Genomic DNA, 15,147 nt, shown 5'->3' with positions numbered 1-15,147 from the left:
TTCGCCCAAAAAATCTTTGAATCGCATTCCCCCCGAAGAAGTTTGAATTCTGCGAAAAGTGAAAAACACGTCTCAAATGAATTTTCATATAGATACTTGGAAATAAATTTGAGGGCGAAACGTCACCCACCAAATATTTGACCCCCATTTCCACCAAGGAGGGATGCATTTTCCAAAAAGTGCGAAACACCCCTCAAATGAAATTTGAACAAAGAACTTTGAAAATAAATTTGAGGCTGATCGGATGGTAAACAAAAAGTTACATACAAACGTTTTCGCGATTTTTCCACACTTGCCACATAAGGTAGCTAAAGTGAAAATTTCAGCTTCCTAGCTCTTACGGTTTGGGCTGTGCGTTGATCACCAATCAGTCAGTCAGTCAGTCAGTCAGTCAGTCAGGACAAACAGTTTTATATATAGAGATTATATTCTTGTTAGTTGAGACTTCCAATGAATTATCGTACGTAGACTAAGTTAATCTTTCTTTCGATTATACTAGCTGCAATTTCCATATTTTCGATAAATATCGATTTTCTTGGCGATCTTTCAGGACGATCCGACAAAATACATAAAAGTTGTTTGAGAATGATTAAGACAAAGGCGGAGCCCAAAAAAGCGCTGCTTATGTGAGTGCATGTATTTGCATATGCTTACTGAGTATCTCGTTGACGGACATAATTACTTATGCTGCCATGTCTGTGTCAATTACCTGGATGGTCAAATTATTGTTGTCGTTGGCTAAATGTGCAATTGGGATTGTCAGCTGACCATTTCGGGACGCGGAGCTCAGAGAACCTTTAATGGGTTGTAATGCCCAACCGGATGGTTTTATCGATCGACTACTGCATTCTCATTTATAACAAGTAAGAGGCTCTAGTCGGGAGCTCCCGACTAGGGAATACCCTGAACCCTCTTCTTCCAATACCAAATGCAGCTCGTTCTACGCGCTCGTTTGATTTAGTAGTAATAAAGAAAAATTTAATTAAACAAAAAAATTGTTCCTTTCGAGTTCGAACCCTACTCGCAACTAACCGCACCACTTGCCGCCGCCTCTACTCGAGAGCGACACTTATAACCGAGTTTTAATGAGAAAAAAACCAATTAAAATAGTAGCACAGAAAACAATCGCAACTGCAATGCTAATGCTTGATGGAATTCAAAGCAGACGCGCATGAATGTGTGTGTACGTGTATACAGAAATTTCTGCAATTTTTTTCTAGCTGTTGCTAACACGTTCGCAGTACATCTAATTGTAGAATAGAATATAGAATATTTGTATATTCTCAAAAAGACAATTGCATATAAATTGTGGCTTAAATTGATGGGCAATATAAGTTGGATAATTAACTTGATTTATAGCTTTGAGGTGGTAGCGGGAAGGTGGCGATAGGTATAACATGAAAGATACTTGATATATATATACTATTCTAGAAGCTACATGTCAAGTTTGGTGACTCTTATTATTTACCAAAATTGCTCAAAAATGATTTCGATATCGATATTTATCGATTACTTGGAAACGGGGCAAGTTATTGAATATCGGAAACAAACTCGATCTGCGCGGGCACTAGGAGGACCTACAACTAAAATTTCTCTAGCTTTTATAGGTTCTGAGATCCTTGCGTTCATACATACAGACAGACGGACGGACGGTCAGACAGACGGACATGTCAAGAATATATATACTTTATGGGGTCGGAGATGCTTCCTTCTGCTTGTTACATATATTTGCACAAATACATTATACCCTTTTTACCCATTTTTAATGGGTTCAGGGTATAAAAAAAACTGTTTCCTTGATAGATCTCGAACTCGTAACAGACCACACCAAGAATCGAGTCTTAATGAGAAAAAAACGGATTAAAATAGCAGCACAGAAAAAGTAAAGACGCGCATGAATGTTTGTGTGTACATGTATACATAAATTTTTGCAATTTGCGCCAGCTGTCGCAAACGTGAGGCCAGGCCAAAACACATTTTCTTCTTAACCGATCTTGATGAAATTTTGATCAAATTGATCAGCAGTAGATCTCCTTCAGCCTGTTACATACATTTGCACAAATACATTATACCCTTTTACCCATTTTAAATGGGTTGAGGGTATAATTACGCAATTTTTTTGTAGTCAACGATATGGTATTTTTATACCCTTGCAGAGGTTATTATAATTTTGTCGTGAAATGTGTAACGGATCGAAGGAGACCTCTCCGACCCAATAAAGAATGTATATTCTTGATCAGTATCAACAGTCGAATGGATGTAGGCATGTCCGTCTGTCCGTCTGTCTGCTCCATGCGAACTGGTCTCTCAGTTTTAAATCTTTCTTTATGAAACTTTGCAGAAGTGCCTCTTTATGTTGCACGCAGTTCATACGTCAAAACCAGCTGGATCGGACCAATATATCATATAGCTGCCATGGGAACGATCGGTCGAAAAGTAGGTTCTTGTATGAAAAACATTTTTGTTTATTTAGATATCTTGACCAAACTCGGCATTTATTAGTTTTCCTATGCTCCCTCCATTTATGCAAAATCTTATTTACATCGGACCACTTTATCATATAGCTGCCATAGGAACGATCGGTCGGAAATTCAATTGTTTTATGGAAAACTTCTTTGTTTTTCAAGATATCTTAACCATAATCGGCATTAACTATTTTCCCTCAGCTTCTTAGATACGGGCAAAGCATTTTAAAAAGGTTGGGTCCGCAAGGGTATTCAATCTTCGGCGTGCCAAAGATATCCCTTCTTTCTCGTTTTATTCTTATAATACAATTCCAAGAATTTCTCAGCATTTTGCCGCGTAATTTACTTGCCTGGTTACTTTTAGAGGTCTCTATGCCGACTTATCTACACTTAAAAAAATCGTAAAAGTCGTCATTTAAATGATTATAAAAGTGTTCGCATGGCTTTATGTCTTTTGATAGGTTTAACTCCCCGTTTTGGGTCTTTTTAAGTTTTGACTAATGTGCAGTGAATTGAACGAAACATCTCCGATCCCATTAAGTACATCTAATCTTGATCAGAACAAAGAGTTTTATATAAATAGATATTTTTTAATGTGTAACTGTTTAAATGAATTTTAAATTGTGCTGACAACATTTTAACTTTCACAAGAACTAACCTTTGATATGTATTTACTCTCATATACTTTTCCAGCACTGAAAATATACTTTCTCATTTGCAGTATAAGTTTTCTTTGGGTGTAAATAACTCAAAGAGCTTTGATACCTATATTAATTTTAAAACCTCTGTTGTTCAGTTATAAAGTGCACTTCCTATGTGTAACAACTATAGTCCAAAGATGATTAAACAATTTAAATCGAGATGTACGTGCTTAAGTCTAGTTTTGCTTATAGGGATTTTGCAGTTTGTTCCAGCTGCTAACGGCGATGGTATATGCACCAAATGGCAGTATGGACCACCGGTATATATTTATATATATATATATATTATATATATATTATATTATATTTGTATATTAAAGCTGACTTTTTCAAATACTTTAGGACGACTATCTGCCAGTGTTGATTCAGTTCTGTTGTCCAGGCTATGGCCATTCGAATAGTACGCAATGTTTGCCCAGATGCGATATGGGTTGTCCGCCGAATAGTCATTGCGTAGCGCCCAATATTTGCGGCTGCAATGAGGGCTATGAGACAGATTTAACCTATTTGTATTATGGCTTCAGAGCAGTCAAAAGCTGCAAGCCACAGGAAAATGCCAGCGATTTGACGGGAGCTACACTCAAGTATATTTGTGGTGGATTGGCAATACTCCTTCTTATTTCAGGTGTAATAATATCTATTTTGTATAACAATATTGTGAGTACCAAGAAAGTGCACTTCGCTACATTTTAAATATGATTTATACAAATAATTTGTATTTTTTTATGAAAATAGATTTTGTAGAAAATGTAATTTATTGCAAATTTCATATATTGTGCTAATAAGCGAGCGATTACTGTAATTGTTTCTGTTTCAAGACAAAAAAAATTGTAATAAATAGGATTATGTTTTTATTTATTTGTCATAAGCTCAAAAAATTATTATTTGACCTATGCTGATTCAGGCAAAAGCCAGTCAGCTGGCACTAGTCGAAGTGCCGGACTAGGAGATATCCTGTAAACTGCCTCTATAGCATGCACACCTACTAACACCTTTTTACACTAATAGAAAATACATTCTTTAATAACTTTTGCGTTAATAAACGGATCTTTAGCATATTTCCATGACATAAGGATGGCAATTGAATGTGTGCATATATTGTATATAAAATGCCTTATATTGCATTTTATTTTTATAAAATTCCCTTATTTTATTAAGAAGTAAAATATGCTGGAACTGTAAAGAATATTCGTATAAATACAATTTCAAGTTTCTAGCACTGAAAAGATTAAAATCGATATAGATCGATTTTGGAAAAATTAAAGGTGTTATGGAAAAATAAAATTATAATTTGCTGATTTACATTTTAGGGTTTGGCTATTCGAGTCTTTTAAATCGACGGACTATCACGCATAACTATCTGCTTCTGATTCAAGCTTAATATCTTTTTTGATGCAAATAGTTTATATTATATTTTATTTTATCCCCTCCTACTCAATTTAAGGGGCATGAGCATTTATTAAATACTTACGCTTATTTAGAAACAAACAAATTCAGTTGTTTGTTGACTCTTGCGCGTGTAAGTCGTGTAAGCTCAGTGTTGTAAAATCTACACAAAAAAATACCAGGTTAACTGAGAATGTGGCTTTGTCTGAAAAATGTATTGCTCGTTGTGATTCTGTGCGCAGCACTGGGCCTATGTCAGGCAAATGCATGCATCGAAAGTGTTTATGAGGTGCGATATATATATCTCTATATATAAAACTGTTTGTCCTGACTGACTGACTGACTGACTGACTGACTGACTGACTGACTGACTGACTGACTGACTGATTAGTGATCAACGCAATAGCCCAAACCGTAAGAGCTAGGAAGCTGAAATTTTCACTGTAGTTACCTTATGTAATGTAGGTGCACGTTAAGACGGGGTTTCGGGAAATTCCACCCGCAAGTGTGGAAAAATCGCGAAAAACGTTTGTATGTACCTTTTTTGTTTTCCATCCGATCGGCCTAAGATTTATTTTCAAAGGTCTTTGTTCAAATTCATTTGAGTGTTGTTTCGCACTTTCTGGAAAATGCATCCTTCCTTGGTGGAAGGAGGTCAAAGATTTGGTGGGTGACGTTTCGCGCTCAAATTCATTTCCAGTGATCTATTAGAAAAATCATTTGAGACGTGTTTCACACTTTTCGCAGAATTCAAACTTCTTCGTGGGGAATGCGATTTAAAGATTTTTTGTGCGAAGCTTTAAGTTGTGTTCGATTTGCTTCAAACTTATTTTCAAAGCTCTCAATAACAACTTAATGAATACGTATTTCGACGATTTGGAAAATTCCACCCGCAACAGTGGTAAATTGGCGGAAAACGGTTGTATGAAAGTTTTTTGTTTACCATCCGATCAGCCCCAAACTCATTTTCAAAGATCTATATTCAAATTCATTTGAGGGGTGTTTCACACTTTTTGAAAAATCCATCCCTCCTTGGTGCAAGAAGATTTGCTGGATGACGTTTTGTGTTCAAATTTATTTCCAAAGATCTATAAGAAAAATCATTTGAGACGTGTTTCACATTGTTCGCAAAATCTAAACTCCTTCGGTGGAAAATGCATTTCAAAGTTTTTTTTAGTGAATTTTAAGTTTGTTTGATTCCCGTCCGATCAGTTTCAAAATAATTTTCAAAGCTTTTTGAAAACATTGATTTTATAACATACGTGCCACGGGCAAGGCCGGGTTATACCCGCTAGTATAATATATTTATAATTTATCACTTGATATATGAGTCTTATCCTATCCTCAGACCGGCACCTCCGATGTGCTCTACAAGTGCCGTGAAGGTTGCGTGGGCACTGTGCCCAACTGTGTGCCCGTCTGCGATAATGGTTGTCCAGCGAATAGCAATTGCACTTCACCCAATGTCTGTGAATGCAATACAGGGTATATTATAAACGAATCGAATCCCGATGCTGCGCCCAGTTTGAAGAGTTGTAAATCCGCCTGTGAAGCCGATTGTCCTGCGCATAGTCATTGTGCTGGCTATAACATATGTATATGCAATGAGGGTTATGTTGAAAATGCAACAAATCCGATTGTAAGCTGTAAGCCTTCATGTCTAACAGATTGTCCCAGTCACAGTTATTGCGCCTCACCAAATATTTGCCAATGCGATAAGGGTTATACGCCAGATAAAATTAATAACAATGTTGCGCCCAGTCTAAAGAGTTGTAAGGAGCAATCAGAAGAAAATATCACCGGAATTCAGATCGCCATATATATTCTTGTGATATTATCTTTGGTATTCGCCATAATGGCTGGCATTTCAATGATTGTGATTTTGATAAAAAAGAGAAAACAGAATATTCCCATGCGAACTAGAGCGGATTCGTGGCACACTTCATTTGCATCCGTTTTAGAAACTGAAGATAAGTAAAAGGTTTTTTTTTTATTAACTTTTAATCAACTAAAATTCTTAGTAATAAAGTTTGATTCAAACAAAAGTATCAAATATGAAAAGTATTATATATGACTCATATAATATTCTTAATTTTTTCTTAATGTATTTATCAAGATATAAACTATTATCATATGTATATTATGTATAATATATCAATAAATATTAAATAAATATTTGCATGATTTTTGGTAATTTTAGTTGTTGCTTTCTTTGTTCGAAATTCTTCATAATAATATATACACTAATACACAACTAATATAAACTAATATATAAACTAATATAATATATTAAATAAATTATGTTTATTATTATTTTGGTTTGTGGTATACCACTTGATATCTGATTCATGTGCTGGCAATGTTCATACCCTAATTATTGTATAAGAATTCAAAATCTTGAATCCCTGGAAGTGTGAAAAAAAAAGAGTTTAGAGAACTCTTTTAAATGAATCATGCGTATAATTATTGGACACCCATCCATATTCTACTTTATAATCTCTTGATTTGCGTTTTGTTTGTTGTCTTTTGTTCTGTTTTATTGATTCAATGATTTGGAACTTAAAAAAGTATAAGGAAAAGATGAATGAAATGCGTGTAATAACTGTTGACTGTTGGCTAATAATAAATATTAAGTGTCATATCTTGAAATGCAAGAAATTTTCGTTAGCAACACATGATAAATTATTAACACTGAAATAATCTCTATATATAAAACTGTTTGTCCTGACTGACTGGGTGACTGGGTAAAAAATCATTTGAGATGTGATTCACATTTTACGCATAACTTAAGCTTTCTTGGTGGAAAGTACAATTCCAAGATTTTTTTGGTTTAGTTTTATAATAAGTTTTGTCGGATTTGCTTCAAACTTATTTTCAAAGCTCTACATAAGAGTTTAATGAATACGTATTTCAGCGATTTGGGAAATTTTTTTCCGCAACAGTGGTAAATTGGTGAAAAACCAATTACCGTCCGATAAGTTTCAAAATCATTTTCAAAGCTTTTTAAGAAATTTTATTTGATACGTGCCACTGGCAAGGCCGGGGTATACCCGCTAGTTATTATATATAATTATATGCCTTTATTGTGATGGACATCAATAACAGATTCAATATAAATATATTTTATTTATACACATTTTATTTATTCTCAGAAGACCTTCTGAGTTTCTGTAAGTTGATAATAAATAGGACAGGATTTTCTCTGAATCAATGAATGTTATGATTTTGTCTTATAACTTTGCTACAAACCCCAATAATGTTTAAATAAAAAAGATTTTAATAAGCAAACAATTTTTACATCCATAAATATTCATTTAATTATGTATTCTTGATCTTTATATTTGATTTAAATATTCCTGCGAAATAAGAGTATTTCCATTTTTTTTGTAGAGAAATTATAATTTTAGAAAAAAAATTTTCAGTATTAAAACGCACTCAGCGCATGTTAAAAGTAAATCCTCAAAAATTGTGAATAGCTGTGTTGAAAATATTTTAATTAAAATATGCAATTTGCTCGAATCAAAATCCTATCTCTCTCACTCTTTCTTTCTCCCCCAAAACCTCTGCCTTTCTCCGTGCAACTTATTTGTATTTGTTGTGTGTATTTTGGGCTTTACCTGCATTTCAGGCTTCAGTTGAACGTATTGCGGCTTCAGTTTGAAAGCCGCAGCCTGAAATGCACTTAGCCAACACTGGCAGGCAACGTGCCACAGGCAAACAGCAGGGCAGCAGGACAATCAACAGGGGTCGGTCGGCTGTCTGCCTCACTGACAGACAGAAGCGATTATGACTGTACAAATTTGCTTGTTGCCGCAATTGTAATGTTTATTAATTTGGATTTTGAGCCAGTGCCAAGTTTTGCCAGTCGCAGGACATGGACCGGCAGAGCAGTGGCAAAAACTACGCCATAAACTAATTGAAATTGATATAAATGGGCAAGGCAAAAACAAGGGCTTTACTAAATTCCGGATATGCTGCATGAAGTGTGCCTTGTGGCTGCGGACCATAAGCCGCCGGCAAATACATACGGCATGGCAAAGCATGTATGGCATATAAACATACACATTTATGTGGTTTTTATAGGACGTGTAGGAAATTGAATAATAACAATAGTTTATCGATATTTCTTTGAGAGTTAAGCTTAACTAAAGCACTAGCTCACATAGTATTGGTATTAAGTGATTTAAGTAATTGCATTTGTGGACTTTATTGCACTTAAATCTGGTTTATATCTACTGAAATTCTGTTTAACCATGTCGCTCTCCATAGCTCAAAAATAATCGATTATATCGTTGCTATATCCTAGCGTATCGATAGTTTTTATCAAATTTAATTCTAAAAGTTCTGTACAATATTCTAATATCTTGATTGGTGTATTTATAAAACTTGCATTTTTAAATACATTTCTATTCATTAATTTTTCTTTAAAAATTAATTGCCTTTAGATTTTTAGCTTTATTATTTACACATATTATTATTATATTATTAGCCAATTATCTATATTTATTATTATTATATTATACTATTATTTATTTTGTTAGTAAATTATTTATTTATTTATTTATTTTTTTATTTTTTATTTATTTATTATTTATTCATTAGTTTTGAATGAATAGTTTTGAATGAAATATAAATGGTAGTATAATATAATAATAATATGTGTAAATAATATTATAATCCTAATATAAACAATTAATAATAATAAATAATTCATTAATTATATAAATAAAAATCTTTATAATTGAATATCTAATAACAAAATAATAATATAATAATATTATAATAATTAATAAAAATAATTAATTTAGAAACAATAATAATGGAAACAAAATAATGAAAAAGAAAGTAAACATAACAAAATAAAAGCCTACAATTTGGTGTTATAAAAGAAACGTTAATCGGTAAATTTGTACAGTATTTTAATGGAAATTTTTATTTATGGGATACATTTTACTATCTAAATATTGAAGTAATAATTGCAACTTATTAGGGACCTTCCGCAGACGAAAATAATAACAATTCTAAAAAATCCCAAACAATTAGGGTACATCCAAATCGAACACTTCCTGCTTTTTGAATATATTTGATCAATAATATATCTCTATATATAACACTGTTTGTTCTGACTGATTGACTGATTGACTGACTGACTGACTGAGTGATTAGTGATCAACGCACAGCCCAAACCGTAAGAGCTAGGAAGCTGAAATTTTCACTGTAGTTACCTTATGTAATGTAGGTGCACGTTAAGACGGGGTTTCGGGAAATTCCATCCGCAAGTGTGGAAAAATCGCGAAAAACGTTTGTATGTAACTTTTTTGTTTACCATCCGACCGGCCTCGAACTTATTTTCAAAGATCTTTGGGGGGTGTTTCACACTTTTAGGAACATCCATTCCTCCTTGGTGGAAATGGAGGTCAAAGATTTGGTGGGTGACGTTTCGCGCTCAAATTCATTTCCAGAGATCTATAAGAAATATCATTTGAGACGTGTTTCACACTTTTCGCAGAATTCAAACTTCTTCGGGGGGAATGCGATTTAAAGATTTTTTGGTCGAAGTTTTAAGTTGTGTCCGATTTGCTTCAAACTTATTTTCAAAGCTCTACATAAGAATGTAATGAATACGTGTTTCAGCGATTTGGGAAATTCCACCCACAACAGTGGTTAATTAGCGAAAAAAGTTTGCATGCAAATTTGATGTTTACCGTCCGATCAGTTTCAAAATTATTTTCAAAGCTTTTTAAGAAAATTTATTTTATACGTGCCACGGGCAATGCCGGGTTATACCCGCTAGTTTGAATATATTTTTCAACATTTGTAGATTATAGTTAATCGATTAATTGTGTATTGAATAAATAGACAAATTTTGTATTTTTTATTATCAATATTATTTATTATTTTTGTGAATCAAAGATTGTTTTGAATAAACAACTATTTAGTCGATAACCAAATTTGGGATTGTATTGAAATTTATGGATTATTGATTTATTGAAAATATTTGGAACTGTTTAAAGATATATTTAAAAGTTGATGGTTTGTGACCGCATTTTATTTTTTATATAAGAAATGTGAATTTTTTTGGCGTATAAAAATAATCTTTTATTATTATTATCGCTTATTGCGGAATAATTGCAGGAAATATTGATAATTTACATAGTTGTTTTTATGCGTAGACTTGACTCTCTAGATTTAGTTTTTGGCTCGACTCTTCAATGGACTCCAGCCAGAGCATCAGTTCCTTGGGTAAATTGGGTCGATATGTAACGTCGGGAAATGCCTCCAACACTTCGAAGACATTGCAATCGGTGAAGCGATGCTTAGAGAGTGCGATTGCGTTTACAAATCCATCGGTTAGGGTCACAAATTGTTGCTCCAAATAGATGGCTTTCTCGTCCCACCAGATGAGTTTCGTCTGTATCTTGTATGGCTGGAAGATGGATATAAAACGGCGATATCTCAGAGACGTTGCGCCCTGGACAATAGTGCCGCCACGCTCACGCACCAGATCGTACAGATTGGTCAACATATAATAGTGGACACTGGCAAAGTTCAGTTCGCGCAGGAATCGTGCATTGTTCATGTGCCGCAAAAAGATATCCACATCCTGTGGCGTGCATATGCCATAGATGGTTGTTGTGTCCAGTACACTGTGCTTGCCCTGAAACAATCGCAGTGTAAGGACAGTAAATGCACAACGTATAAAATAATTGATATCCAAAACTATGTATAAAATGAGCAGCAGCATGGATACCGGTATGCCGTAGTTTTCGCTCATTTTGCCGATGGCAACGAAGCAAATCTGAAGCCGATTCTGATACCCAATTCAAATAAAAACTTAAAACTTTTGACACAAAATACGTTGCTATCAGTGTTCCTTTTATTGACAGTTTGCGGCTCTGTCAAGATTGTATACGCTGTCCTATACCTCTTTTGCCTTTGCCTCTTTTTTATATACGAACTTTCTCGAACTACTTGGAGGTATTTACGCTTAAATACATCAAATGTTTAATATTTATACCTAATCGAAGAGCTGTTCTGATTTTGGTCTTTATAAACCTGCGATTTCAAATAGTATCCTGTTTATGAAATCCAATATTTGTCTAGATACATGGATTAAGTTAATATTATTTTCGTCGATAACTCGATAAATATCGATGCTTTCTCTCGACTTCTTTTGTACCCATGTGGAGGGTATATTGCTATATATATTATAGATAAACATAAACCGCCGAGTGGATATAGCTGTATCTTATTTCCTGGAAATTTTATATTGTTAGCACTGTATGCACACAAGTTATTCAAGAATGAATTTTCCAAGTGAAGAGTAGAGGGTAGAGGAAAAATTGTGAGTAAGAAGGTGAAAACGTAATGTAATTAGAAATGCAATCGGATACTTCCAACAGAGCAATTTAATTAATTTGTTTTTGTTATTGTGTATTAATTACTTTTATGATTTTTATTGTTTTTTTATTGCGTCATACAATGCATTGTAAAGAACTCAACCGATGAGGGCAGCCGACCAATACACAATACACACACAGACTCACACTCTCTTACATACATACACACAACTCACTCCACACGCATATCGTGATGAAATTACGTATACGCCGCGCTGGCCAATGCGCAACTTATGCAGGCAGCATGCGTATGGTCCAGCTTGATTTGTTGTGACACAGTCGTACTTGATGTTTACTTGATGTTGTTGTTGCTTTCTTGTTGTTGTCTGTGCTGCATCCATTGACTGTTGCTCAATAATATTTTGCCACTGCAGCAGTTGCAACCGATGCAATATTTTTGTGTGCGCGCACCGAGTGAAAGATAATTTAATTTTCATGGCCAGCGAATGCGAAATGCGTTTTTAAATTGCGCTGCAATTTGACAGGCAACAACAAGTATAAGCTGGCCACGCCCACAGTTTGACTACAAAATGACAAATTTAATATGTAGCCCTTGATACCGCCGGTTTTTGTGTTTGCCTGTGCTTTTTGTTTGCCTCAACTGCAGTTGCCAGAAGAAAAAAAAGACAGCACTTGGCCAAATGCCAGACTCAAAGGCAGGCAGCACATTTCTAGATAACTCCAGCGGGGTCGCGGAAAGGGGCCAAACCCCTTTTTAGTTGCACATTTTATGTGTCTGCAGAGCTGTGTCTGTGCTTGGCTCTGTGTCTGAATGGGAAGGCGTCATAGCCCGGGGTGCGCGGGCACCCGTATTAAAATATTTTTGTGCATATTTCAGCTGCCAAAATTATTTCAATTTAGTTCCGCAAAATAAATTTGCCTTTGCCTGTTTATTTTCTTTTCTATATGTATGTATATTTTTTTTATTATTATTATTTGTAAAGTACTTGCTTTTTGGCTACGTAATGAACATAAAGTGCCCAAAAATATTTACTCATGTTGGGCGATTTCTGCGACTGCATTCTGAAGTCAATTTAAGTCAAGTTTGTGGCAAAGTTTTCCATGCAGCTTTGATAAGGCTTAAATTTGGTCAACTTTTGCGTGTGACTGAAACTGTTTAAGGAATCGGTTTGTTATAATTATGTTGATATTTATACTATATTTAGTTTTTAATTGTCTGCCAGAACTGTTGTGCTCTCTTCTGGTTCTATAAATGCAATTTCAATTGAATTAATGCAAAAACTTTTACTTTAAACTTAACCTCAAGGCCCTACATAAGAACTTAATGAATGAAAAACTTCCACCCGTACCATCGGATCGGCTTCAAGCTTATTTTCAGAGATGTTTTATTTGATACGCATTTCGCCACATCACCAGCACTCGGATAGAAAATGCGGGTCATAGGTTTAATGAACGAAATTTTTTTGTCGGCTTCATTCTTCTCACCACAATACTAGCATGGGCGGAAACCGTTGATTCCGACTTTTCCCAATTGAAGTGGAGTGAAGACATGGCCGGGTAATATGAAAAACTTCCACCCGTACCATCGGATCGGCTTCAAGCTTATTTTCCGTTAGTACTATATATTCCTTAGCTAGAAGTTCTTGGATTTTTCACTAGAACCATACAACTTTCTTATCTCTTCTATTTTTTATTGCACTTTCATAAATATATTTTGAAAGCAACTTTCATACAAGAAAAATAGTAAAAAAAAGTTTTGGACTTTTATTTTAAAAGTGCGTTCTTAATTTTTAGCTCAAAACGAGGTTAGGGATTTTTTTTAAATTAAAAATTAAAATTAAATTAAAAGCAAAATATGTCGGTTAACTAATAAGTCGGCAAATATAATGCATATATAGGTATATTTGAATAATTATGTATATTTTCGATCTCTCAACTTATTTAACTATTTCCTTTTTTTTAAATTTTCCACCTACTTAGCTTGAACTAAGTTTTTATTACCTCTCGCAAGTATTAAATTATCTGTTGCTCATTTCTCCATTAGCTTCCAGCTTTATAGCTTCCAAGTTTTTTACACTCGTCTGTTTGCGCTTTCAATGAATTTTTTAATATGCGCATTGTCCCTTTTTTTCTCGGCCAGTTGGCCTCTGCCCTGCTCTCTGGCACTCATCCTGCAGTTTTTGCATTCAGGTTAGTATGACGGCATCGTGTTGCTTTAACCTCTAATTGGAACATTGAGCCCTTCGTAAATCTAACAAGAAAAAATATATATACATATAGTTTCTTGCGCAGGATCTTTGCTTTGAGTTTTAAATTTTAATAGAATTTTTGGTTTATTTACTGCAACAACAATACCAAAACAAAAAAAGAAAGAGAGCTGAGTGTGGCACACAACTTGAACTGTTTTTTGATAGTGATTCCAAAAAAATTGGGGCATATTGTTTATAAGATTCTTAGTTTTGGGTTGGGCTACAAACTGTTTTTTTTTTTTTAATATTTCATTGAAAAAATGCGTCTTTAATCTGACTTATTTTACTGATATTGAAAATATCTCTATAAGAAAATAAAAATAAAATAATCGAGCGTAACATTTGTTTTAGCTTATTTTTTCATACCAGCTCTACTATTGCCTATCAATTTAATGGGTATCTAAGAGTCGGGCTTGTTTTAAGAAATTTACTTAAACTTCCGTTTTCCCATTTTGCGCTTTTTCAATTCTTCTTTGACTACTTGGACCAACAAAAATTTCTAAAGTTTTCATTACAGGAAACACAGGACTGCGTTTAGTTTGTGTTTCCTTTTTTCTGCAGTAAAGTGTGTGTGTGTGTAAATACATGTGTGTGTGTGTGTGTGTGCGTGTGTGTTTTGTGCATGTGTGTGTGCTTATTTATTTGGTGTGCTGCAAAAATTCGGCATTGCGAACAATGAACGAGAAATGTGAATGTAAAACGAAACATTGACGTGAAATGGTCGATGATGGAGGGGTATGGAGAGGAATTGGGCAAGGGGCATGCAGCATGGCTAACCCGGATGGACGACTGACTTTACCGTTATGCTGCATAGAGCCAAACTGTTGACCGACTGACGCTTTTCCGCCTGCCGCACGCTTTCTAATCCCTTCCCAAATGGGGCATATTAGATATGTCATGGCTTATAAGGTATATATATATATTCTTGATCTAAATGTTAAATTGAGTTCATTTAGTCGTGTTTGTTTTTACTAATGACTGTTTA

General features: G+C 34.4%; 1 protein-coding gene and 1 long non-coding RNA gene across 3 annotated transcripts in view; one reads left to right on the top strand and one right to left on the bottom strand.

Moving 5' to 3' along the window:
* Nucleotides 1–15,147, top strand: part of LOC135431144 (uncharacterized) — a 73,036-nt gene that overhangs the window by 12,622 nt on the left and 45,267 nt on the right. The gene's annotated exons all lie outside the window — the stretch shown is intronic.
* Nucleotides 10,626–11,392, bottom strand: LOC135431142 (protein THEM6-like). The gene has a single exon (XM_064686095.1). It carries the CDS (start codon nucleotides 11,325–11,327, stop codon nucleotides 10,716–10,718), a length of 612 nt encoding a protein of 203 aa, XP_064542165.1. The 5' UTR covers nucleotides 11,328–11,392; the 3' UTR covers nucleotides 10,626–10,715.

The sequence above is a fragment of the Drosophila montana genome, unplaced genomic scaffold (assembly GCF_035044405.1).
Source record: "Drosophila montana isolate Dmon_TW-CO22-7 unplaced genomic scaffold, ASM3504440v1 contig_312_1, whole genome shotgun sequence".
NCBI lineage: Eukaryota > Metazoa > Arthropoda > Insecta > Diptera > Drosophilidae > Drosophila > Drosophila montana.
Note: the sequence above shows the minus strand (reverse complement) of the source record. Positions and strands in the feature narration are given on the sequence as shown.

Coding starts and splice junctions, on each gene's coding strand:
- LOC135431142 (XM_064686095.1), bottom strand. CDS start 11,327: ATGAGCGAAAACTACGGCATACCGGTATCCATGCTGCTGCTCATTTTA.